The 26524-nt window shown below is 39.1% G+C and overlaps 2 protein-coding genes and 1 long non-coding RNA gene across 14 annotated transcripts; 2 read left to right on the forward strand and 1 right to left on the reverse strand.

The window, feature by feature from the left end:
• Positions 1-5319, forward strand: CREBZF (CREB/ATF bZIP transcription factor). 10 transcript variants are annotated; one of them, XM_065936947.1, is made up of 4 exons: positions 1-1423; positions 1520-1597; positions 1844-1958; positions 2687-5319. In XM_065936947.1, the coding sequence occupies exon 1, from the start codon at positions 237-239 to the stop codon at positions 1308-1310; it is 1074 nt and encodes a 357-aa protein (XP_065793019.1). In that variant the 5' UTR covers positions 1-236; the 3' UTR covers positions 1311-1423; positions 1520-1597; positions 1844-1958; positions 2687-5319. The 10 variants fall into 10 exon arrangements, with proteins under 10 accessions (XP_065793019.1, XP_065793015.1, XP_065793013.1 ...); XM_065936943.1 differs by having other exon boundaries at positions 1-1306; positions 1520-1958; positions 2687-2755; positions 4521-5319; XM_065936941.1 differs by having other exon boundaries at positions 1-1306.
• Positions 5320-9545: 4226 nt separating this feature from the next.
• Positions 9546-18953, reverse strand: TMEM126A (transmembrane protein 126A). Of its 3 annotated transcripts, none has more exons than XM_065936949.1 (5): positions 18711-18953; positions 15454-15552; positions 11543-11736; positions 10357-10471; positions 9546-9781 (listed from the first exon to the last, which is right to left on the reverse strand). In XM_065936949.1, the coding sequence occupies exons 1-5, from the start codon at positions 18728-18730 to the stop codon at positions 9589-9591; spliced, it is 621 nt and encodes a 206-aa protein (XP_065793021.1). In that variant the 5' UTR covers positions 18731-18953; the 3' UTR covers positions 9546-9588. The 3 variants fall into 3 exon arrangements, with proteins under 3 accessions (XP_065793021.1, XP_065793022.1, XP_065793023.1); XM_065936950.1 differs by lacking the exon at positions 18711-18953 and adding an exon at positions 18255-18395; XM_065936951.1 differs by lacking the exon at positions 18711-18953 and adding an exon at positions 18255-18382 and having other exon boundaries at positions 15454-15587.
• On the forward strand, positions 18486-25209 carry LOC136169157 (uncharacterized). Its single transcript, XR_010663388.1, has 3 exons — positions 18486-18579; positions 20861-20938; positions 22006-25209. It is a non-coding gene; the product is annotated as an uncharacterized lncRNA (long non-coding RNA).
• The last annotated feature ends 1315 nt before the right edge of the window (positions 25210-26524 follow it).

Here is a 26524-nt window from a genome sequence, read left to right on the forward strand (position 1 = left end):
AGGCCGTTGTCTGGGTGGCGCGGTCGAGTCATCGTTGGGCCTCGCCGCTTCCATCTCCCTTCCCTGCCCCCCGCCCCGGCGCGGGGGGTCGACCAGCCAAGCGGGGGCGGGAGGCGACGCGGACCTTCCCCTTTCTTTCGTTCTGGCCTGCTCCCCGGCTACCCGCTCTGGGTCCCTGGGACCCGCGAGGCCCGGTCTGAGGGCCCGGGGCCTACGTGGGCCCGCCGCCGGGCCCCATGAGGCATAGCCTGACTAAACTGCTGGCGGCCTCGGGCAGCGACTCCCCGACGCGTAGTGAGAGCCCGGCGCCCGTCGCGACCTGCTCGCTGCCCTCGGACCTGACCGGGGCAGCGGAGGACGAGGGGACGGCGGCGGCCGGATCGCCCGGCCGCAGACAGCCGCGCGGCGACGAGGGCGAGTCGGAGGCCGGGAGGGGGGGCCGCGGCGGCGTGGCCGCGCGCGCGCCCTCGCCTGAGGAGATGGAGGAGGAGGCGATGGCCAGCATCCCCGGGGAGGAGACGGAGGACATGGACTTTCTGTCCGGCCTGGAACTGGCGGACCTGCTGGACCCCCGGCAGCCGGACTGGCACCTGGAGCCCGGGCTCAGCTCGCCGGGGCCCCTCTCCTCGTCCGGCGGAGGATCGGACAGCGGTGGCTTGTGGAGAGGCGACGACGACGACGAGGCCGCGGCTGCCGAGATGCAGCGCTTTTCGGACCTGCTGCAGAGGCTGTTAAACGGCATCGGAGCTTGCAGCAGCGGCAGTGACAGTGGCGGCGGCGAAAAGAGGCGGAGAAAGTCCCCAGGAGGCGGCGGCGGCGTCGGCGGCAGCGGCGGCGGCAACGACAGCAACCAGGCGGCGACAAAGAGTCCCCGGAAGGCGGCGGCGGCGGCTGCCCGCCTCAACCGGCTGAAGAAGAAGGAATACGTGATGGGGCTGGAGAGCCGAGTGCGGGGGCTGGCCGCCGAGAACCAGGAGCTGCGGGCCGAGAACCGGGAGCTGGGCAAGCGCGTGCAGGCTCTGCAGGAGGAGAGTCGCTACCTTCGGGCCGTCTTAGCCAACGAGACCGGACTGGCTCGCCTGCTGAGCCGGCTGAGCGGCGTGGGACTGCGGCTGACCACCTCGCTCTTCAGGGACTCGCCCGCCGGGGACCACGACTACGCTCTGCCCGTGGGGAAGCAGCAGCCGGACCCGCTGGAAGACCAGGACGACTCGGCTGGAGGAGTGTGTCTGCATGTGGACAAGGATAAGGTGTCGGTGGAATTCTGCTCGGCGTGCGCCCGGAAGGCGTCGTCTTCTCTTAAAATGTAGGGTCAAGTAATCCGCTCTTTATCCGCGTTTATCCCCTTTCAACTCCCTTACATCATGTAAAACACCTTAGTGGGACATCGTCACTGGACACATTTCAGAGGAGGAAAAAAAAAGTAATATTGAATCTTTAAGTGTTTAGCTAAAAGCATGAATGTGACACTGTAACCAACTCCTAATGATAACATGTGACTATTAAATCTCTCTGACAGTTTCTTTTTTAGGTGATTTCCTTCCTGCCAGGCTCCGTTGTAGGGGTTACAGAACAGTCGTTCCCGCCTCACCACCTGGTAAGGACCCATCTCTTCACGTAACGCTCATGCTCTGCTGCTTAGTCTACTTTAATGGGCAACATCTCAATTTGTGCGTGTGTGTGATTTTTTTTTGTTTGTTTGTTTGTTGTTTTCTTTTTCGGAAGTTGGGAGGGGAATCTAATTTGGGCCCTGTCCACCCTGGAAACAGACTTGTGCTGGTCAATAATGTACTCAAGTTGCTTCTTCTGGTTGAAATAGCTCTTAATGTGTCCCCTTGTTCAGACTTGCGTGTACCTAGCTCTTCTGTCCCCAGTGTGGACATGGCCTTGGATGACATCGGTTCCAACTGTACACTGAAAGCTGCTAATAGAGATACAGTTTGGAGACAGTGACACAGGTGAAGTTGAATGGAACTTCCGAGTTGTACAAGGTGCAAACTGGAATTCCAATTTTAGAGCAACTTTTCAGAGGTTGACAATAAGTACTTGGGGCATGCACAAATGTGATAGTTACTTTGCTGGAGATTACAGAAATCTCTTAAATATAAGAATGCCTTTTAGTTTTAATAGATCTAGACATACAGTCTATTCAGGTTAATAAATTTTTATATCTCAACATTAGAGAAGTTGGAAATTAACATGCATACCAGACTCCTATGTTAGTTACTTGAAGGAGGAATAAGAATGGTTAATGAAATGTTTCTTTGAGGACCAGCACAGTGATTACCTTATCACTGAATATGAATAAATTGTTGAACACCTTTATTTTTGTTGTATTAAATTTTTAGGTTAAATTTATGTATGATTAGATATTGAAGGTTATGAAATGTGAATGAAAACGTGTAAAGTGAGGCTTCACAAAGAATCTTACTCTATATATTTCAAAGGTATTTGTCCTATTTAAAAATGAGTTTTAAAATTGAGTGATTCTGGCTACTTTAATGACACGATTGACACTTCCAAAGTTGGGACATAGTCTTCCTTTGAAGTACTCTGTTGTCCAATTGTATATAGATTGAGTCATGGTGTCCTTCAATGTAAGGGACATGAAGAAATTCTTTGTGAAACATCACTGTTTGATAAAGTATATACGTATTTAGCATCCTTGTTTTTCTTTGTGCTAAAGTGGATACAGCTGTTGGGGCAGAAGAGACGGGACCAGCTGCTGGCCACATTTCCTGCTTTATTTTAAAAGGTAGTATAAGAAATGAGGAAAAAGAGGTAATTTCAGGGCTTCTGCTTTTATTTTAAAATGTTCATAATTAAAAAGTATTTTCCAGCAGTCCAAAGATGTAAGTTATCTTACACATAAACTGTTTTATTTTGTTGTTATTTGGTTATGAAAATGGAATCTTGTTCTTGCACAACTGTAAATGTTTTGTTGCTAGATAATACACTCTGAGACCTAACTTGGTCTCTGGTTTCCAGTGCATTACAGCATATTTTGTAAAATCATCTACTGCACTTGAGCATGAATATGGATAGTAGCCAAACTCACAACCTGGAGTGATGAACCTGCTTATACCTAAGTGCAGGAGCAAGCCCCTCACAATGCAGCTGCATGGATTTTTAGTGCCTACTGAATAATATATAATATATATAAACCAAAAGTAGTTGGAAAAATTATTTGAAATGACTAATTTGTGCTATCTTTATGGAATATGTTAAATGTAGCTTTTTGAAACAGAAGCCTTGAACTGAAATTTAATTAATACTTGAACATTTTGTATATATATATATCTTTGTATATAATTTTGTGCAGTACCAATGACAAAAATATGGTGTCATAATAAAATCAGGTTTGTTGATCTTTCAGTTATGGGCTCAAAGAATTTATTCATCTCTTAACATGACATTGGAAAACAATGGATGAAAATAGGAAAAATGATTGTTGTTAATGCTGTGGGTCTTAGGTTCTGAAAGCAGTAAGTGCGTTTTTCTAAAAATTATACCATTCCTTTGGAATATTTTCTTCCTAACGTCAATGATTTTCCTGCATTATTTGAAGTTTGGGGGCTGGGGAGAAACAGTCAAAGCTTTCTGAATTGGGATGCTTTGAAATTCCAAGTATAGATTTTTAGAATGTCATTTTATAAATGGCAGTTTTTGGAAATACTTGATTAAGAACTTTTGAAAATGGAGATTAGTATCAACTGTTTTAAAAGCTGCTTTGTTAGGTTCCTTATGTTTTAACTGTCCTTCTTAGTTTCCATTTCATTCTCTTTTTTTTCTAATTTTGGTGACTTCTAGTGATTTTGTCATTTTTTTGCATCAACGTCATAGTCTTGTTTTTACATGGTATTGCATGTATTTAAGACCTATCTAACAGGGACTTTAAATAAATTTGGTCATATTTATGTGTAAACACATTTTACTGTAAATGTTTGGGTTTCTGAATTTACAACAGATCTGTTTATTTCAGTATGTAGTAAACAATATCTTAAAGTGTCCTATTCACTACTTGTTAATTAAAAAGTTATGATTAATATGAAACTGTTGTCTTACTATTTTTAGAAAACTGTGTTCTGAATGATTAGTAGCTGGATAAAGCAGATTTCTGGAATATAATATGGATTGTTTAGAAGTTTTCAGGTTTGGCTCTATTTAATGTAGTGGATGAAAGCAGTTTAGTATTTGGGGAGTCTTTTCTTCTTTTCCTAATTGTGCCTCTATGGCAAAATGATACAGAAAGAACTGAAGATGTACCTTTTAATAGTTGTCTTCTGATTGTGACAGGAATTCATACATTAATTGAACTAACACATCATATTGACCTGCTGTTTCTATCATTTTGACTTAATGTTTCTGCACTTCCTTGACCAAACCTAACGAAAGAGTCCACGTTTGTTAAAATGTAGTCACACCTCTGATATAATCCAACAAAAAGTGTTCAAAAATATTTTAAATATTTGTTCATTTTATAATCACTAAATTAATCTCTCTCTCTTCTCTTTAAACAGCTTAGCAGCAGTGTCTGCAAAAACGAATCTTTTCCTACAACCTGTTAACTGACTGGACTGATGGTAACAAAGTAATTGTGGGAGCCATGTCGGTCAAAAATTTGGCATCTGCTGAAAAAAATGAATGCCATTTTCAAGTTCCCAAATTACTTCTATACTGATTTCACTTTCCAGATTTCACTTTCCAGAAATGGAGATATGAAAAGATTGTCTGGAATCCTTGAAAGACTTAATAGGAATTCATGAGACTAAGTTAATTTTGGAACAAAATTACACATTTTTTGTCTTTCATGGGAGTGATACTCAGTTCTTTGCATACCTTTTAAAAATTGTAACCATTGGAGAAGAGATTGATAGTATTACATCAAGGAATATTAGATTCTTTTCATAATCAAGAGCACATTTTATGGAATTACATTTAGTGCAGTAGGATTACATAAACAGGTCATCAGTGATTACAAGGCCGTATCATGAGTTTGTATTTATTTCCTGGAACATGAGAGCTAATCTGAAGTACAGACAGACCTTGCTGAGTAGAATATAAAAGTTTATGTAAAGTCTTTAAAGAGTAGTCTTTTTAAATAGATGCATTGATTTGTCTGTGTATCTTTGAAAAATTGAATATGATTAAATGTATGGGTAGTTAATTGCAATTCAGGATAATGCCAAGATGTGTGGATTCTGAGGTTTTGGCTTCTTGAGCTTCCTCTGAGGACATATTAAAATTATTTTGAGGTTTCTAATGAATGGTATACTAGTTTCTACTGTTTTATATTAAAATTTCTCTAGTATGAAAGGCTTTTTAGCATTCTGGATGATGGGAGTGTTTTTTTTTTTTAAACAGAATATGGTTGTTTTACTTATTTGAAACATTTTTCCAGTTCATTACAAGTGTGAAAAAACACTCAAAACTCTGGTGGTTTTATTTCATTTTTGTTGGATTATGTTAATACATTCTTTCACCTGGTCTAGACTGGGTCATTTTATCTCACTTAATTTCAGAAGTGTGCAGATGGTAGCAGTGGGAGGGAGTAGGAGATAGGCTCTTATTTCTCTCTCTCCAAAATGATTCGTCATCATTAATTATTCAGTTTGATTATTGTATGGTGATACACAAGACTGATTAAATTCACTCAGTTTCAGGCTTAGTCAGTGTCTGAGGCCAGGCAGCAAAGAGCCTTATCAGTTACACTCAGGTGACTGATGGGTGCTCCAACATACTGAACAGTACAGCTGGTTGCGTTGTAACCACAACCAGGCAGGCGTCAACACTATTTGGTGACCATAAGTGCTGCTTTGGTAGAGTGGATAATTCACTGATAATGAGTGAATGTTTCAAAGGACATAATTATCTAGTTCCGCATTTGGGAGGTAAACTTTTAAGTTTTTACTAGTCAGTTTTAAGCTAAGTAATCTGATGACTAAAGTTGACTAGGTTGTAAAATATTTTCAGGTGTTTGGTTCCCCCCCCCCCGGCTAACACAAAGGTTTTGAGACCTTCCCAAATGGTTATGTTTTTATATTTTACTGTGCTGTTTTTTTATTGAGAAACCAGGTTTCTGGTTTCTCATTCCTGTCTAAGCCAGGAATCAAAAAGGGGATGTCCTCTATTAGATACTTGTAAAGTGTTTGCTTAGTTAGCACAGTATTTTGTACATATTTGAACTTGAATACCTCAATAATCTGCCAGTTACTCCCTGTTGTCTTATAATAACAGACTGAGCTCAGAGCTCTAACGTAGACAGCAAGCGGTTATTTACATTCAGTTTTAAAGTGCAGAAAAATGAAACTGGAGATTCTTTAAATTTTATTCCAGAAGTAAATTGCTTTATCATTAGCAGCAAATCATGTAAGGAAAACTATGTATTTTTTAAAAAGGTTAATAGAAAGTTGCTCTTTTCATTGCTTTGGTTACTGATGGTAGTGTTTTTATTTCTGTTTTTTAACCTTTCTCCAGTTTGTACATTCAAGATTTCTTAGCCATTTCCCCCACTTTTTAAAAAGAAAGCAAATCACAGTGCTTTATTAAAATTTTTCTAGTAATTTTTTATAGTTTCTTTTTTTTGCTGTGCTGCAGCCTTGTGGAATCTTAGATCCTCAACCAGGGATCCAGCCTCAGGACCTCAGCAGTGAAAGCATGGAGTCCTAACCACAGAACTGCCTGAGAATTCCCAGTTTTTTGTAGTTTTGTTGACCCAAATTTGTTGAACATCTTTTGCTCAATTTTCAGTTAATCTGATTTAAAAATCTAGCCACTTGGTGTTTGGAAAATTTGTGTAGCTGTTAATATATACAGATGTGAATTTTATTGGTGGCTGAGCATCCTTTAGAATGTGCCATTAAGTTCTGTATCTCTCCTTTATAGTTCCTGGACCCTTTTGGCATCTAATTTACCAATCTGGGGATTACAAATTAAAACCTTAAGTATAGTATAACATGAGCCTTCTTTTTTAAAGCCAAATAACTACACAGAACAAAGAAAGGTTTAAATAGGTTTTTCGGTTTTTTTTTTTTTTTAATTGTGACAGAACTGATGAAATAAACCATTTTCCTCTCTGAGGCAGTGTTCTTTAGGTCTTAGCTAAAAATGACTGTTTCTTGAAGTTGTAATGCAGATCATAGAACGTTCTTGTTAATTTGCCCCTGACCAAAAATTTTGGTAATTTGTAGCAACAGGTTTAAAATAACAGGTTATTTGGCCTATGTTGTCAGTTATTCCACTAATTGAGAAGATGATTTAAGAAAAATAGGGTTAGAGGACAGGTGTAAGAAAGAAAATCATTTTTGGTTGCAGAAACCATTGTAAATTGTTCTATGTTTACAGATGGTGGTATGCTAGGGAGTAAGTACTGCAGGAATGTTTAAGTAAGGAAACAATTTGTACTAAATTATCAATAGTTATATCAGTGGGTTTTGAACTATCTAAGTTCATTACACCATGCTGTTTTTAAGAAGTCTGATTCAGTAATTTGGGTTTCTTATTTTTGAAGTCAGGAATTTCATTGGGGTTTTCTATTGTGATGAGTAGAACCATGCTTTCAATAAAAGTGAGAATGCATATAAAATATATAACTTTGGGTCAGAGCTTTATCTAGATATTTTAGCTTATAAAGGGTTTGTCTTGTTTTTAGCCTTATATATATATTCTTTTCCTAGTTGTAAAAGTAAAGCATATTCATTACAGAAAACTGGGAATATCCAGGAAGGAATCAAGATGAAAAGAAAAATCAGCCATAATTCTATAACCCAGAGAATATCCATAGTAAAATATATTCTTTTGCCTCATAATTGGGATCGTTTCTTATCAAATGTAGTTTGATAGGGAATTTTTTTTAACATAATCTGTTTTTATTAGGTTTTTGACTTGGTTTTTATTTAGCCCTGCCACACGGCTTGCTGGTCCCTGGATTAATAAACTTGCACCTTCAGCAGTCAAAGCACTGGTGTTTGTGCATGCTAAGTCACTTTAGTCATGTTCAACTCTGTGACCCCCTGGACTATAGCCCCCAGGCTCCTCTGTCTATGAGATTCTCCAGGCAACTGGAGTGTGTCCAGTATTTCTGTGTCCTTCAGGGGATCTTCCTGATCCAGGGATTGAACCCGCAGCTCTTGCATTGCAGGTGGAATCTTTACTGCTGAGCCACCAGGGAATCTCCCCTAACGACTGGGCTGCCAGGGAATTCCCTTGTATTTTATAAATTGGATTTTAAATCTTTGGCTGTACTGCTTTCTTTTCTTTATGGGACGCTGAAAGTCTATCCCACTCAAAGCTGCTTTTTTTAGGTGACAGGCTAAGTGTTTTTATATAATTTTAAATAGCATAAGACTAACATGTATCACTGTATTTGAAGAGGAATAGTTAAGATGCTTGTGAATAATATTCTAGGGTGGCACAGTATTTGGTATGACTGACTTGTTTCATAAGCAAGTGTTGATCTAGACCTTCATTGTCCAATGCCGAGGATATTAGCTAGGTATGGCTAAATAAAATAAAAAATTAAGTTATTCAGATGCACTAGTCACATTTTGGGTGCTCAGTAGCCACATATGGCTAGTGCTAGAATGTTATCAGTCATATACAGTATAAAAATATTTCCTCATCACAGTTTGTTGGCCAGTGGTGATCTGTCATTGTTAGTTGCTAAGTCATGTCTGACTTTTTGCAATCCCGTGGGCTATAGCCCACCATGCTACTCTGTCCATGGAATTTCCCAGGCAGCAGTTCAGGGGCTCGTCATTTCCTCCTCCAGGGGATCTTCCTGACCCAGGGATCAAACCCACATCTCCTGCATTGGCAGGCGGATTCTTTACTGCTGAGCCACCAGGGAAGTTCAATACTGATTTAGATGCTGTCAAATGGTTTCAAGAACTGAGATGAAAAGTTTTAGGAAGGGAAAACAACATGTCATTTTAAAAATCTAAATAATCTATCTTAGGAAGTCAGGAATAGACGGATACTTCAGAAAACAAAACCAGAAATAGGAAGAACATGGCTACTCTTTCAGGGCTTGATGTCAGGTGCTTTAACACTGAACTACCAGGGAAGCCTATCATTAGGACAGCTCGAGCTAAGCCTGAATAATCTGGCAAGAATATTGGAATTGATCTCTGAGAGGAATGAGTTTTTGTTGTTTTTAGCTGACCAGGGTTTGAAGTGTGGCATCTTAACCAGTAGACCGCTGGAGAAGTCCCAGGAATGTTTTTAAATATGTTCTAAGAGTCTCTGAATAATACCCATGGAAAACAGTGAATTAAGAAAATAACATTTCTGTAGTGTGTTGATACCCCTCCACCTCCTATCCCCATTTTCATTCCTGTTTGGATTCTTTTATGAGGTTTTTAATGAAAACAGCTGTATGGTTTTTTCTTGTGTTAATATAAAGGAGTAGAGCAAGTGAATGTGGGAGAAAGTACTGGGAAAACAAAGGAAGTTAGGTTCTTAAGTAACTGGACAGTGTTGAATACTGTAGATCCCAGAATTGTACCTTATGTACGAGTCTCTGTTTATTCATAATTAGATACAGGTTATTTTTATAGTTTTATTTTTGTGTACAGATTTGCTTAACAGTCACTCAATTTCTAGGCCAGGTTCTGGTAACTGAAGAGCCTTTATAAGTAGCTTATATTGTCTAGACCCAAGGTATGCAGCAAACCCAGTCTGGAGCAAAATGGGAAATAACATCTTTCTAAAGACAGGTTTAGAAATCCTAATCCAGTAATTTAAGATGTTTCCTTTCTCTGGTAGCAGGGCTGAATTATACCTGTAAGAAAACATTGAGACAGTTCACTAGAAAAGATAGTTGTATTAAGTGATAAATTTGTGTACAGCATATATTAATTCCAGAAGTCTTAAAACTAGCTTAGGGTAAAGATTAAGGTAATAGCATTCTCTTCAATGTCTGTTAGTCCTAAAAACTGACCTTTTGTTTTCTTTTGTCCTCCCCCCCACCCCCCAATTTCACCTCTGGAAGCTTATAGGTTGTTTGGTACAAGAGTTCATCAGAGAATAACTGAGTTATTTTGGCTTATAGCTACACATTTTCTGATGGAATTTTCTTTTAGAAGTAGTATACAAACTCTTAAGAACATTATGCATATAACGTAGCTTTCACACTAGTCACAGTAGTACTTGCTTGCAGCTTTATATTTTGAACCTGAACCTTACACCCAAGAGGTTTGTGTGATAAATTTCCAGAAGTGTTTTCAAATTCTTGGAAAGTATTCTGTGATTACTTGGATAAAACAAGTCTCATTAATGCTTTCAAATCAAACAGGTAATATTCCCTAAAAAAAGAGTGTACTTAAGTTTTTCAATAATTATGGAAAATAATCCTACCTAGCTGCTAGGCCACCATTCACAGGGATAGCCAAAAAAACAGGGTACAGGCCACCGAAAACAAGACCAACCAATCCACCTCGTGTTATTGTGCAGGTTTCACAGTGCAGATCACCTAGGAAACAAATTAGTTCTGCAAATGGATATTCAAGCAAACACTTAAAGAACTCAAGGTCCACAGATAGGCAATTTTAAAGCAGTAATACAGCAAATGCATTTCTACAAGGCATGTTAAAAGGTATACATATGGATAATTAAAACGAGGAACTGATAAAACCATTTTAGGGAAAATTCCCTAATTTGTTTTCTATTTGAATATAATAGTTTGCACTGCCTCTAGTTTTCTGCACTTGTATTAGCAAACCTGGGCTAGTATTTTTGTCTTTAAGAAACTTTTTTAAACCCATGGGAAATCTGTTTTAACAATTTAATTCATCTTACATTTTTATATTATATAGTCTGGTTTTATTTTTATAAAATTATTCATTTTCAAATTAGTATATGGTACTAGAAAGTTAACTTATGTTTTCACTCATTCTGTTCACTTCATTGTTTCCCTGCATATCAAAACTCTTTCCACAATGATCTTGGGGATTCAAACAAAATACTCATCCAATTTAAGCAAATTTGAAGTAGCACTTAAGAGAATTTAAATGGACTGCCTCCTTCCTTACTACCACCTGTGATAATTTTTTGTTTTAAATCATAAATCCTTTCATGATTTAGCTGCACTTGGAGTACTCAGCAAATATTGTGAACTGTCCAAAGGAAATCAAGTCTCCAAGTATTTGATAACTACTGTATACACACACATATGGTGCTTTTTGATTTACTACATAGTCTTGTTCCCACAAAATGTTTTTTCCCTTTAAGAAACTATAATGTTAAGGCAGTCAACATTTTTTAAAAAGTTTCCAAGTACTTCTTACTAAGCACTGTGGGAAAGATAAGTTAGATAAAGGAAAGTACTTAGCATTACTGTGTATCTATTTTACTTGTTTGGTAGACCATGCTAATATGAATGAATTGCTGCTTTACAGAGGCTAGCAAGGTTCAGTCTTATCCATCCGAGTCTGACAGATGTACGCCGTGACTACCTTAAATCATATAGCTACTTTAAGGATTAACATAAGGTGCAAACTGTATACCAAAGTGAACTTACTGGTGATAGTGAAATAGAACTTACCTGTATTCAAAGGTAAACTTACAAAACCTTTATAAGATACATTTGCTGTCAAAAATGGGATCACTGCCATTGGTAAGCCAGCAGCTATACGAGCCTGTGTCACATGTAAGATGCGTCGAAAAAGACTATTTGCTATTAGGCCACAGAGAGCAGCATTAAGTCCAACATATGCTGATCCATTTTCAAGCAGATTCCTGAATGGGTGAGAAAAAACAGTAACTTTTTGCTCTATTGTTTATGTAAGCTCTCCAAGAACAATTCTGGCATATGTTACAGAACTTAATCAGGATTTTAGGATCATATTATATCTTACAGCTCTGTAAACAAACCTAAAATCATTGTTTTACATAGAGATTTTTATTCTAAAAGGTTCTGAATTTGGCCAACACATTAATGATGCAGTGGTACAATTTGTTTTGTGATTTTGTAAAGGGTATTGGTATGGAAATTCCCCCTGCCCGGGGACCCTTATATAGCAGGGAAGAGCTTCTGAAGAGTCTGACTTAAATGCCTCTCTAGGCTCCTACAACACCCAGTACTTAATTCTGTAGCACAACACGTTATAAAGCGGTACTGTTTTATCATAGATTTACATGTCAGCCTTCCCAACTAGCCTGTAAACAACTTGAAGACTGGCTACAAAGACACAAGTATCTTGGTTTCAACAGCACCTGACACATAGAAGGCATTCAGTAAGGTGGAACTGATGTTTCCTATTAATCTTCCCTGAAGCATTGGAGTCAGGGTTGGGGTGGGGGGGGCGGGGTGGAACAGTACTAACATTTAAGGGATCCTCTCTGCTAGGCACTTCACAAGAACTCATTGAAATAAAAGTGATGTTTTGGGATAGTAAATGGTAAAGCTGGTTTTTAAGCATGGGATGTATAAGTTTTAAAGTGCACATTCTATCCATTCTAGTTCCAGGGGAAAAAATAACCCTAAAACTGCTGAATATTGAAATACTCCAATTCAGACTCTTCAGCCTACTGTTTAACTTTTTTACCACCTGCCTTGCCACCTGTAATACAGGCATTTCAGTCTCTGTTTTCTTACTACTCTTAGTTAGCCAGACTAACCATACGATACCCTCTCTAACTACTATGGTTAACGCTCAATCTTAAAACAGCTTTTCTAGGAATTCCTACTTGAGCTTTCCAGATTGTATAAGGTTACCTCTCTTACTGGTCATTTTGTAATCATAGTGGTACTTGGCACTTAGTCACTGAGCACCTTACTGCATACAGCACACTTGGCTGTGAAGGTACAAAAATCACCTACCTCCAGTGTTTTTACAGTTTATTACTGGAGACTGAAAGATACATAAACTTGAAATCTAACAGAAGTGTACTAAAACAGTAATGGCAGTACAAAGGAGGCAGTTTCGAAACTTGGGGTACATAAGACGGTATTTGTGATGAGGACCTGGAGAACTACTGAACAATAACAAAACATGAATATGAAAAGACCTGTGTATTTTTGTGGGAGCTAAGGGAGTGGGAAACTTAAGCATTTCCTCTAAAATACTGTTATTTTCATAATAACACTGTGAAATACATATCCTCTTCATTTCTAGTCATGGGAACAAATACTAAGGTAAATAACTTGTCCATATACATAATTATTATATACATTATAATATGTTGATATATTAATACTGCTGCTGCTAAGTCGCTTCAGTCGTGTCCGACTCTGTGTGACCCCATAGACGGCAGCCCACCAGGTTCCCCCGTCCCTGGGATTCTCCAGGCAAGAACACTGGAGTGGGTTGCCATTTCCTTCTCCAATGCATGAAAGTGAAAAGTGAAAGTGAAGTCGCTCAGTATGTCTGACTTAGGGACCCCATGAACTGCAGCCTACCAGGCTCCTCCATCTATGGGATTTTCCAGGCAAGAGTACTGGAGTGGGTTGCCATTGCCTTCTCCATATTAATGTAAAATATTAAAAATTACATAAATAAGTCCCTAAATATATCAAGGAGTGTAACTGAAATCTGAAAAGCGAAGTTTGCTGTCTCCCAACCAGATTTTAATTTCCTGTGGCTTAAAGTCACATTGTTTAATTAATAATTCAATAGAAAATTGTTATCTAGCAGCTCCATAGCTGGTCACTGTTCCCAAAAAGTGCCTATACAACTTTGAAATGTGAACTCAGGAGTTTTTGGGAAAAAAAAATAACTAGAATCATGAACAAATGAAATATAAGATCAGAAATAACAAGTGGCAAAGAAATTTGTTACATAGATTATTTTGTAGATTAGAAAGTGAAGTGTTTGATATTCAAGCTTAATATACTTAAAAACTTTTCAAATAACAAACTCATGCCTGGGAAATCCCATGGACAGAGGAGCCTGGGGGGCTACAGTCTATGGGTTTGGAAAGAGTTAGACATGACATCAACTAAACAACACCCACCAGGCTCCTCTGTCCATGGGATTCTCCAGGCAATAATACTGGAGTGGGTTGCCATTTCCTTCTCCACGGGATCTTCCCAACCCAGGGATCAAACCCAGGTCTCCCACATTGCAGGCACACGCTTTAACCTCTGAGCCACCAGGGAAGCCCTCAAACAGAACTAGGATACATAAAATAGAAACAGGAAAAATAGGGAACAAGGGAAAGATATGGAGGTGCTGCCGTCTGCCCTGCTCAGGTGCCAGGGACTGAAAAGAGTTTACGTCCAAACTAAAGCTTGCTTTGCAGTTCTAGCTTACTTCCCCATTGCAGCTTCTAATTTTGTGCAAGTCCCAACAGCACATCCTACTTCCTTCTCTTCAAGGCTGTCAAGTCTACCCTTCTTTGAGTTAGTCTTTGTGGCTTTCCCTTCCTCACTGGCCTGGAAACATGGGTACATATCTTTTATTTGCTTAAAAAGGTTTTCTGATTACCTCTGAAAAACGGTAACACTGTATGTGTGTGTGGTTGGGGGGAGAATTGGATAAACAGCTTAAAAAAATCTCACCAAGTTCTTATTACTGCCTTTGGGTTTATAGGTTCTCCCTTGTTTAGCTGGTGTCAGTAAGATAGGAATTTGTGCAAGACAGTAAAATTACACTTCCAAAATGTATTTCAAATCCATCCTTTTTTTCACTTCAAACTGCCACCACCACTCACTGGGATTACTATGCCAGTTTTCCTACTGGTGGTCGTCTTTTTCTCTCCTACCTGAAATCTGTTTTCCAGAAAACAACTGGAATGTTCTTTGGAAATGTTAGCTGGGTCATTCCCTGCTCAAAACTCTCTTTAACCTTATGCCCACTTCCCTTATACTTCAGTAACACTGGTTCCTCAAATATGACAGACTCTTTGCTGTCCTGTTGCCTGTGCATATGCATATGCCATTCCTTCTCTGATTTTCAGTTTACATGGAGTGTTAGAGTGGCTGCCTCCGAAGGAGAGCTAAGAACATTTTGTAGGGACTGCAGTTCATTCAGTGTTGTCTTCAAAGATCAGCATGTTTCCTATATAAATCAATAATACCTTAATGATCTTTTAGCTATGGTCCCATTTCTCTGAAATTTCTTGTCTAGCTATGTGTGTTACATGGCACTGTCAGATTGGTAAGTATAGTAATGAATTGAGTGTGGTAAGAGTGGTAATGAATTGAGAAAGAAGACAGTTTTAAAATCTAAAATTTTGTTATTTAAATTAGTCCATAAATACATACATTTGTTTCTACTCTAAGCCAAATGGAAAAACTGAGACATTTAATAGAAATGTCCGAAGAAACGAATTTTAGCCTTGACTTCAAGTAAAATAGTTAATCTCTCTGGACCTTGTCTTTCTCATCAATGCAAGAAAAATGTCAGTTTCTTTCTGATAGTGTATGTTGTTTATAGTCAAACCAAATTGAAATGAATCAATGATGAAAATCCACCTGATACAATTTTTTTTAAGTATAAGAAGGGATCTTACCTTTCTGCTTCTGGGAGTTGGTTAATTTTTCGGGCTATGATATCAATTAAGTTCTCCTTGATGATAGTACCATCTGGTTCATGATTTTTCATCTTGAGCCTTAAATTAAAATATCATTTTTCAATAATGTGTATCTACAGAAAAACAGCAAAAGGGCTTGTAAAAGCCGTCTGAAGACCATAAATATTTAGCTTAAAAAAATTAGTCATAGCTTCATTTCATAATTATCAATTTGATTATGAAACTGATTAGCATAAACACCTCTGCCTCCAAACCCCCACAATTCTATGTGAAACAAACCAGAACATGGACAACACATGAAACTTTCAGAAAACACAGAACATTTTTGTGACCCTTAAAAATATTGTAAATTTGCAAAAAGCACTAACCATAAAATATATAAAGTTAATTTTAAACTAGTATTAACCAGTTAAAATGAACTCATTCATAGATACCATAAAGATAAGCCAGTGGTAGAGAAAATGTTTGCAATACAAAGGAGTCATTGTTGGTACTCAGAATATGTAAAGTACTAGAAATCAGTAAGAAAAAGGCAACCAACTCAATAGAAAAACTGACAAATGGTGTTAACAGGCACTTCTCTTTGCAACCCTATGGCCTGTAGCCCGCCAGGTTCTTCTGTCCAAGGGATTCTCCAGGCAAGAATACTGGAGTGGGTTGCTATTTCCTCCTCCCAGGGATCTTCCCGACCAAGGGATTAAACCTGTGTCTCCTACGGTTCCTGCCTCCCAGGCGGATTCTTTACCACTGAGCCACGAGGGAATCCTCCTGAATTTGGAATTGTAACAAAGAGGAAAGCCAAACAGCCAATAAATAGGAAAATATGCTTAACCACTATAACCAGGGAAATAGAAATTAAATTTCAATTAATGGTAAGAATGTGGGGTAATGGAAACTCATGCTGGCGGAAGCATAAACTGTATCCAATTTGGGTAAACCGGCCTTCCCTTGTGGCTCAGCTGGTGAAGAATCTGCGTGTAATGCGAGCGACCTGAGTTGGGTAGCTGGGGTGGGAAGATCCTGTGGATAAGGGAAAGGCTACCTTACTCCAGTATTCTGGCCTGGAGAATTCCATGGACAGAGGGGCCTGGCAGGCTGCAGTCCATGGGGTTGCAAAGAGGCAGACGCGACTGAGCAACTTTCACTTTCATGACAACCACTTTGGAAAAGTATTTAGTAGGTAGAAGACACTGCGATTTCACCTCTGCCCTAGAGCAGAGGTCAGCAAACTTCTCTAAAGGGCCAGATGGTATATACTTTAGGGTTTGTGGGTCACATAATGGTCTTTGTTGCATACTTAGAAAAACAAAACAGTAAAAAAACTTAAAAAATATAAAACTCATTCTGGTTGGCTGCAAAGAAACAAACGATAACCTTCCTCTGGTCCACAGGCAGGTAGTCTGTTGACTTAGGCACTAGCTGGAGTAAGAGAGTAAGGGAATGGGTGAATGATGAATTCACTTTCATGCATTGGAGAAGTAAATGGCAACTCACTCCAGTATTCTTGCCTGGAGAAACCCAGGGACAGAGGAGCCTGGTGGGCTGCTGTCTACGGGGTCGCACAGAGTCAGACACGACTGAAGCGACTTAGCAGCAGCAGCTTGAAGATTTAGTTCATTAGATTTAGCTCATTATATTTCAGGGCAGCAGAGTTAAGAAAAGCAAAAGTTCAGAAAGAATGTTCTACATTATTAAGTAATTTTCTTGGTTCACTATTCATTTGCTAGAAAATTTATAACACTAACAAATTTTACTGGGTAGCCATTGGGTGCCTTGCGAAATGCTGAGTGCACTGAATTTCATATCATTCTAGTTAGTGCTTTGCTGATGGTTCAGTGGTAAAGAACCCACCTGCTGAGGTAGGAGATGTGGGTTTGATCCCTAGGTGGAGAAGATCCCCCGGAGGAGGAAGTGGCAACCCACTCCGATATTCTTGCCTGAGACTCCCATGAACAGAGGAGCCTGGCAGGCTACACAATGTAGCAACTAAACAAAGTTCAAGTTATCCTAAGTACAGTGCAGGCTTGGACATTTATGTCTAGGTTTCCTGGACTCAAGCTTTTTGAGGGCCTTGGTTACAATAACATGATAGGATCTCTGACCTACAGGAACGCTGAATAATTTTATGTTGGCGGGGTGGTGGAAAGAGATATAAAAACAAGCAAATTCAGTATATACAAGGTGTACAGTGTATATGTCTGAAATGTTTCCGCCAAAAGTCCCGCCTAATGCTATCACTAGTTTTCTCTTCAATGCTCTGCATACTGCTGAGGTTCCTGCTGTGAGCTGGCCATTTTCTAAAGTGTGGCTATTAAAAGTCACCCTTAATTTGGTCCGCAGTAGGTCACTGTATGTATCCTGGTTATTAATAAATATATCCACAGCTAAGGCAATGAATGCCACATTTACATATTACAAACATTTCGAAAGCCTTTTGCATTAGTTATCTAAGATAGCTCCCGAGACAGACAATTAAGAAAGTGGGACCGATGAAAATTAAATTAGGCCAAGGTCACCCGGTAAATTGGCAGTAAACCTGGGATTAAATTCAAGCGCAGGTTTCCAACCTCTTCCCCTTTCCCGCCCCCGCCGCCAGCGGCTTAATTTAAATATAAGATCTTTTCTTGTAGGGGGGAAGTGTAGGGACGGTCGGGCCGATGGAACCGACTTCCCTCCTCTCGCTGTGACTCATTACCACGCTGCGGCAGAACAGCGCGTCAGGCCGCTGCGCATCTCTCTGTCCCCGCCAGCGCCCCTTTTCCCGAGCGCCGGTAGCTTACGCGCGTCTCCGTGCAGCCGCGGCCTCAGCGGGTCTCCTCCGGCCCCGCGAGGGCTCACGCCACGCTCCGCTCGAGTCGCCCGGGCGCGGCCATTTTGGACGCCACGTGACCGGCCCGAGGCGGGCGCCGGGTCGGAGCCGGCGGCGGATTGGGTTTCCGGGGTAGGCGGCGCTGCGCCTCCGAGGCCGGAGGTTTGGATAACGCAGGGGGTACCGCTTACAGCCTGTCTCCGCCTCTCAGGATACGGACTGCGGAAATTGTGAGATTTCAGTCTGAAAACTGAGTGACCTGAAACCCGTCCCATTAGTTGAAACACTTACCTTGGGTACGTTAGTTAAAAATTTCCTGGCCAATAGTTTACACGTCGTGTACTGATACGAGGGATATATGTATATAAAATTGCACAGCCCTCGGCATACAAGATAGGTCGTCGGTTAAAACCAAGTCTAAAAGTACCTGAGATTCCTTTGCTCCATCGACTTTCCGTTCTTCCTTGGATCTTGAGCTCCTGGTGCGGTTTGGTTGAGCCTGCCACCATAATTTGAGCGCCTGAAGAGCAGCAGGAGCTTGTTTTCTCTGTATTGCTTATGAAAGGAGGATTAGGTGAATGAGGCGAAAGAAAAGCTAGAGAGCAAAGGAGGCTTGTGGCTCCATCAGTCAGGACAGTTGACGAAAGTCTTGGACCAAACCTCTGAAGACCTCTGTTTGCTGTCTCCTCGCATCCTCTTTCCTCACTTACCAAGCAGGAGGGGGCACTTTCCTCTGTTAAAAAGCAGGAGGGAAAACAGTCTCATTGGTTATTGTAAAGCTGTGAGGATCCTGTTAAAAGCTCTTGCCGAAGTTGTTGGGAAAATTGAGCTTTATCTAAGGAGAAAGTGGTATATAAGATAGGTAAAGGGAGGGGGCGTAACTTCATAGGAGACGTGAGCAGGCCTCTCCCCAGCCCCTGCGCTGAGAGGGCTTTATCTACTGTCAAACTGTCGCTTGTCAGTGAACCAGAAAATAAAAACAAGCCTTCATATTTGGGGGTGGAAAGTGGGTGTGCATCCCAGTTGGAAAGTTTCCGAGGTAAATGAGAAAGTTTGGGAAAACCAGACTCGTGTGTGTGTGTGTGTGTGTGTGTGTGTGTACGCGCGCTCGCGTGCGAACGCGTTGTGTGTGTGTGTGTGTGTGTGTGTGTGTACGCGCGCTCGCGTGCGAACGCGTTTCCCCCCCAACACTGTACTCTTATCCAATGTCATTTTCAATGGTTTGAAGCTAATTTGAAGTTAATAAGTGTGCGTGTTGTACAATATCTGAAGCAAGCCATTCCAGAGTAATAAAAGCAATTTTGTACGTTGAGATTTTATTTAAAAACTGTTCTTTCAAGACAGGATGAAATGCCAAATTCATCAGATTTATTGTCTTAAATTGTTCATAGTTTTTCTTTTATTTTTCTCTAAAATCTGTAGTGAGGCCACATTTCTTTCTTATTATTGGTCATTGTGTGTTTTTTATGTCTGATCAGTCGGGCTAGTGGTTTGTAATTTTTTTAATCTTCTCAACTAGTTTCATATTTAATTGATTTGTTTGTTTTGCTTTTTTCTGTTTTCAATTTGATCGTATTCTGCTCTGTTCTGTATTTTTTCGTTTCTTATTCCTACCTGAGATTTAAGTTGGTCCTCTTTTTGTAATTTCTTGAGGAGGAAACTGAGATCATTGGTGTGAAATCTTTTTCTACTCCATATGTGAGTTTAATGCTATGAATTTCCCTCCAAGTACTGCTTTCATTCCCTGGTGGCTCAGTGGTAAAGAATCTGCCTGCTAATGCAGGAGGCACGGGTTTGATCCTAGGACTGGGACGATCCCTTGGAGAAGGAAATGGGAACTCCAATATTCTTGCCTGGGAAATCCCGTGGACAGAGGAACCTGGCAGGCTACAGTCCATGGAGTCCCAAAAGAGTTGGAGACAGCTTAGCGACTAAGCAGCAACAACAACAGATTTTGAAACACTGTTCACTCTTTTAGTTTATTTCCAAATACTTTCTAAATTCTCTCCCTAATTTTCTTTGACCTGTGAGTTTTTTGGAAGTGTGTTACTTTCCTAATAGTTAATTTTTCAAATACCTTTCTGTTATTGATTTCTAATTCTATTCCACTGTGGTCAGAGAATATACTTTGTATGACTTGATCCTTTTAAATTTATTGGTATTTATAGCCCAGATTCTGGTCCATCTGTGTAAATGTTTCATATATGATTAAAAAGTATGTATATGCTGCTGCTGTGCCAAATTTTCAAAAACATCAGTACCATAAGTTGATTGGTAGCGAAGAATTCTTTATTCTTTCTGAATTTCAACCAACTTGTTCTATCAATTATTGAGAGAAGGTTATTGAAATCTCTATTATGGGAATCGTTCTGTTTTTCCTTTCATTTCTATCAGGTCTTGCTTCATGTATTTTGAAGCTTCATTATTATATGAATAAACATTTACCTCTGTATCATTATGAAATAATCCTTCTTAATAATTGGTAATATGCCTTGCTTTGCACTTTATTTAATATTAACATAGCCACTGCAATAACTTTTCTTTCTTGTTTTTTTGTTCACACCACATGGCACGCAGATTCTTAGTTCCATGACCAGGGATTGAACCCTGTGCCCCCTGTGCTGGAAGCATGGAATCTAAGCACTGGACTCCCAGGTAGGTCCCTCCAATAACTTTCTTTTGATTCGTGTTAACATGACATAATTTTTCCCATTGTTTCACTTTTAATCTTCTCTTGGTGTTTTTATGCTTAATGTAGGCTTCTTATAGGTAGTATATAATTGGATATTGCTTTTTAAAAATCGAAATTGATAATTTCTGACTTTTAATGAAGGTGTCTAAGCCATTCATATTTAAAGTGATTTTTATATTCTAGGGTCTTAAATCTATCATCTTGCTGTTAATATTTGTTTTCTATTTGTTTCACATGTTCTATATTCCCCTTCCCTTTCTTCTGCCTTTATTTTTTGAACTGAATATTTTTAAATTCTATTTTATTTCTTCATTGGCCTATTAAGTATAATTCTTTTAGCAAATGGTAACAGTTGCTTTAGCATATATTGTCTACCTCTCTGTTAGTTTACACAGGCTACCAGGAAAGTACCACAAGCTTTGTGGATTAAAATAACAAATTTATTCACTCACTATTTTGAAGGCTAGAAGTCTGAAATCAGTGTATTGGCCAGGTTAGTTCCTTCTGGAAGTGCTGAAGGACAATCTGTTCTATGCTTCCTTCCTAGCTTCTGGTGGTCTCTAGCAATGCTGAATATCTCTTCACCTGTAGAAGTATTGCTGCAATCTCTGCTTTTATTTTCATATGGTGGTTCTCCTTGTGTCCTTGTGACTTATTATGGCCTTTCCCTCTGTGTATGTCTGTGTACCCAAATTTCTTTTATCGTATAAGGATACCATTGGTTAAGCATTCACCCTAATCTAATATACCTCATTTTAACTTAAATCTGCAGAGATGCTAATTCCAAATAAGGATACATTCACAGGTACTGGGGATTAGAACTTGAAAATGTATTTGGGTGGGGGTCACAATTCAACTCACAACAACATCTTTAACTTGTCATAGTCTATCTTATCTGCCTTCTGAGAAATCTGTATGCAGGTCAAGAAGCAACAGTTAGAACCGACATGGAACAATAGGCTGGTTCCAAATTGGAAAGGAGTACGTCAAGGCTGTATATTGTCACCCTGCTTTTGTAACTTCTATGCAGAGTACATCATGTGAAATGGCGGGCTGGATGAAGCACAAACTGGAATCAAGATTGCCAGGAGAAATATGAATAACCTCAGATATGCAGATAACACCACCCTTATGGCAGAAAGTGAAGAGGAACTTGCTAAAGAGCCTCTTGATGAAAGTGAAAGAGAGTGAAAAAGTTGTCTTAAAACTCAACATTCAAGAAACGAAGATCATGGCATCCAGTTCCATCACTTCATGGCAAATAGATGGGGAGACAATGGAAACTGTGAGAGGCTTTATATTGGAGGGCTCCAAAATCACTGCAGATGGTGACTGCAGCCATGCCATGAAATTAAAAGACGCTTGCTCCTTGGAAGAAAAGCTATGACCAACCTAGACAGCCTATTAAAATATTAAAAAGCAAAGATGTTACTTTGCTGACAAAGGTCCACCTGGTCAAAGCTATGGTTTTTCCAGTAGTCATGTATGGATGTGAGAGTTGGACTATAAAAAAGGCTGAGCGCTGAAGAATTGATGCTTTTGAACTGTGGTGCTGGAGAAGATTCTTGAGAGTTCCTTGGACTGCAAGGAGATCCAGCCAGTCCATCCTAAAGGAAATCAGTCCTGAATATTCATTGGAAGGACCAATGCTGAAGCTAAAACTCCAATACGCTGGCCACCTGATGTGAAGAACTGACTTCTTGGAAAAGACCCTGATGCTGGGAAAGATTGAAGGCAGGAGGAGAAGGGACGACAGAGGATGAGATGGTTGGATGGCATCACTGACTCGATGGACATGAGTTTGAGTAAACTCCAGGAGTTGGTGATGGACAGGGAGACCTGTTGTGCTGTAGTCCATGTGGTTGCTAAGAGTCGGACATGACTGAGTGACTGAACCGAACTGATCTTGAAGTGATATTTTACCACTTTACAAGTGAGAATGTTACCATGGTATACTTTCATTTCTTCTCAGTCTTTGTGTTATTGTTGTCATACATTTGCTTCCATACGTGTTATAAACTACATACCACATAACCATTTTTTGATGTCAGTAATGATTTGTTTGTGAAATAACTTTAAAACTAAGAAAATTTATATTTATCCACATATTTTCCATCTCTAGTGTTTTTCTTTTTTTTTTTAATAGATTCATTTCCATCTGGTATCATTCTATCCAAAGTATTATCTTAGAAAGCAAATCTTTTGGTGGTGAAATCTTTTGCATTTTGCAAGTCTAAATAGTATTTGGCTCTAGTTTTAAAAATTGTGGTAAAAAACCATATCACTAAATTTACCATGTTAGAAAAAAATTCACCATGTTAACCACCTTAAAGTGTATAGTTTAGTAGTGTTAAGTATGTTCACATTGTTAAGCAATGGATCTCTAGAACTTTTTCATTTTGCATCCCTGAAACTCTGTACGCACTAGCTGCTAATTACTCCTCTTCACTCCCCTCAGCCCTTGGTAACCACCTTTCTGCTTTCTGTGTCTATGAGTTTGACTACTTTATATACTTAATGTGAGTGCAATCATACATTATTTGTCCTTCTGTGACTGATGTATTTTATTTAGGACAGTGTCCCTGAGTTTTATCCATTTTATAGCATGTGACAGGATTTCCGTTGTTTTTTAAGAGTGAATAATATTGCAGTTTGGGGCTTCCCTGATGGCTCAGACAGTGAAGAATCTGCCTGCAATGTGAAAGAGCTAGGTTCGATCCCTGGGTTCAGAAGATCCCGTGGAGAAGGAAATGACAACCCACTCCAGTATTCTTTCCTGGGAAATCCCATGGACAGAGGAGCCTGGCAGGCTACAGTCCATGGGGTCACAAAGAGTCAACACAACTGAGCGACTAACACTTTAGCTTCACTTTCTGTATTATAGTTTATGAATATATGTGTGTGTGTGTGTGTATGCATATATCATAGTATCTTTTTAAAAATTATTTATTTTGACTGTGTTGGGTCTTCATTGCTGCATGTAGGTTCTTTTTTGAGGTGTGTGGGCTTCCCTAGTTGCTCCTCATGGGCTTAGTTGTGGTATGTGGGATCATAGCATCACCGACTCAATGGACGTGAATTTTAGCAAACTCTGGGAAACTGTGAAGGACAGGGAAGCCTGGCTTGCTGCAGTCCATGAGGTTGCAAAGAGTTGGACATGACTTAGTGACTGAATGGCAACAATATGTCCCTGCACAGAGATCTCCCCTGGACCCCCTACGTTGGGAGCACAGAGTACTGGGCCACCAGGGAAGTCACTACACCACAATTTCTTTATCCATTCATCTTTTGATGGATGTTTGGGTTGCTTCGCTTGGTTGTTGTGAATAATGTTGTGATGGATATTGGTGTGTAAATATCTCTTCAGCATCTTACTCTGAAGTCTCTTGAGCTATATACCTGGAAGTGATGCTGGTAAGAGAGTAAATCTTAAAAGTTCCCATTCCTAGAAAAAAAAATTATACATGTATGTAGTGATGCAGGTTACCTAGACTTATTGTGGTAATCATTTTGAAATATATACGTGTATTAAATCATTATGTTGTGTACCTGAGACTAATATGATGTTGTATGTCAATTATGTCTTTTTTAAAAAGTTTTTTAGCTGAAATATAGTTTACGATGTTTCCAGTGTACAGTGAAGTGATTCAGCTATACATATAAATACATATATGCTCTTTTTCAGATACTTTTCTACTATAGTTTATTACGAGATATTGAATATGACTCCTTGTGCTCTGCTGTAGGTCTTCATTGTCTGTCTGTCTTATATATAGCAGTGTGTGTGTCTGTTAATCCAAAACTCCTAATTTATCCTCCCCTTCTTCCCTCTTTGGTAACCATGTTTGTTTTTTATGTCTGTGAGTCTATTTCTGCTGTGTAAATAAGTTCATTTGTATCATCTTTTTAGATTCCACATAGAAGTGATATCATATGATATTTGTCTTTCTGTTTCTGACTTGAGTTAGTATGATAATAATGAAACTATCAATTTTGTTGTAATGAAAAAAGAAACCAAAATGTAAATACATGGTTAAAACTTTGTCTTTTGCCTTAAAATATAAATACATAGGAGTTTCTGTGTGCAAAGAGGGAAAAAAATAAAAACTGTTTTTGTCAGCTGTGGTGAATGTGACTTCTATGTAACTCGCCATAGAAAGGGTGGAGCGTCAGAGGAGAGGGAAGTCTTGCAGTTGGGTATACTCAGCAAGGACATGCAGGAGGGTCCATGGTGCTTTGCTTCTGCCAAAAAAGACGTGAATTGGTTCAAGTACAGTAAATGGGATTTGGTTTATACTAAACAAAGTGAATATTTGGATTGAAATTTGAGGGATTTTAGTTATACCTATTGATGAAACAGACTTAAATTTAATTTAGTGTAATATATATTGACAGACTATATTTGAGTAATGTACATATATGTATTGAATAATAAACTTGAAAGAAAGAGTACAGTGTTTAATTTCCATATATTTTTGGTTTTCCTATTTTTCTTCTATTTATTTCTAGTTTCATTTCATTGTAGCTAGAGGAGATACTTTGTATAATTTCAGTCTTCTTAATGGTGTAAAAACTTGTTTTGTAGTTTAACACGTTATCTGTCTTGAGAATGGTTTTATATTTTGGTTCTCTTCTCATTTTCCTTTGGGTAAATTACATAGGTATTTTCTTTGTGATTACCACTGCAATGACACGAAACATCTTAAAATTATAACAATCTATTTTAAACTGATACTGACTTCAGTTTCCTGTAAAATCTCTCCTCCTTTATATCTCCGCCTTTCTCATTACAGGCGCACCTTGGAGATTGTGACTTTGGTTCCAGACCACCTTAATAAAGCAAATATCACAGTAAAGCAAATCATACAAACTGTTTGGTTTACCAGTGCATATTCAAGTTACATTTATACTGTATATAGTCTATTACGTGTGTGATAGTATTATGTCTTTAAAAACAATGTACATGCCTTAAAAATACCTTATTGCTGAAAAATGCTAACCATCATCTGAGTCTTCAGTGAATTATAATCTTTTTCAGGTGAAGGGTTTGAAATATTGCAAGAATCACTAAACTGTGACAGACATGAAGAGAGTAAATACTGTTGGAAAAATGGTGTCTGACTGGGTTGCTACAAATCTTCAATTTGTACAAAAGTATCTACAAAGCACAATAAAGCAATAAAATGAGGTATGCTTATATATGTTATTGACGATGCAGTTACTTCTTTTATATTGCATACCATTAACATAAATTTGTGACAGTTTTTATGCTTTTGTATCTTAAATTCTGTATTAGATTTTAAAGTGATTTACACATATACATTGTCACACTACAGAATATTTACCTTTACCAGGGAGTTTTATACTTTTGTATGGTTTTGTGTTATTGCTTATAGTCCTTTTGCTTTAACTGGAAGGATTCCCTTCAGCATTTTCTAGGGCAGGTCTAGTGGTAAGGAACGCCCTCAACTTTGCTTTTTGTAGGAAATCATTTCTCCTTTGTTTTTTGAAGAACAGTTTTCCAAGTTATTGTATTCTTGGTTGGCAAT

This window comes from Muntiacus reevesi, chromosome 5 (assembly GCF_963930625.1).
Source record: "Muntiacus reevesi chromosome 5, mMunRee1.1, whole genome shotgun sequence".
Taxonomy (NCBI): domain Eukaryota; kingdom Metazoa; phylum Chordata; class Mammalia; order Artiodactyla; family Cervidae; genus Muntiacus; species Muntiacus reevesi.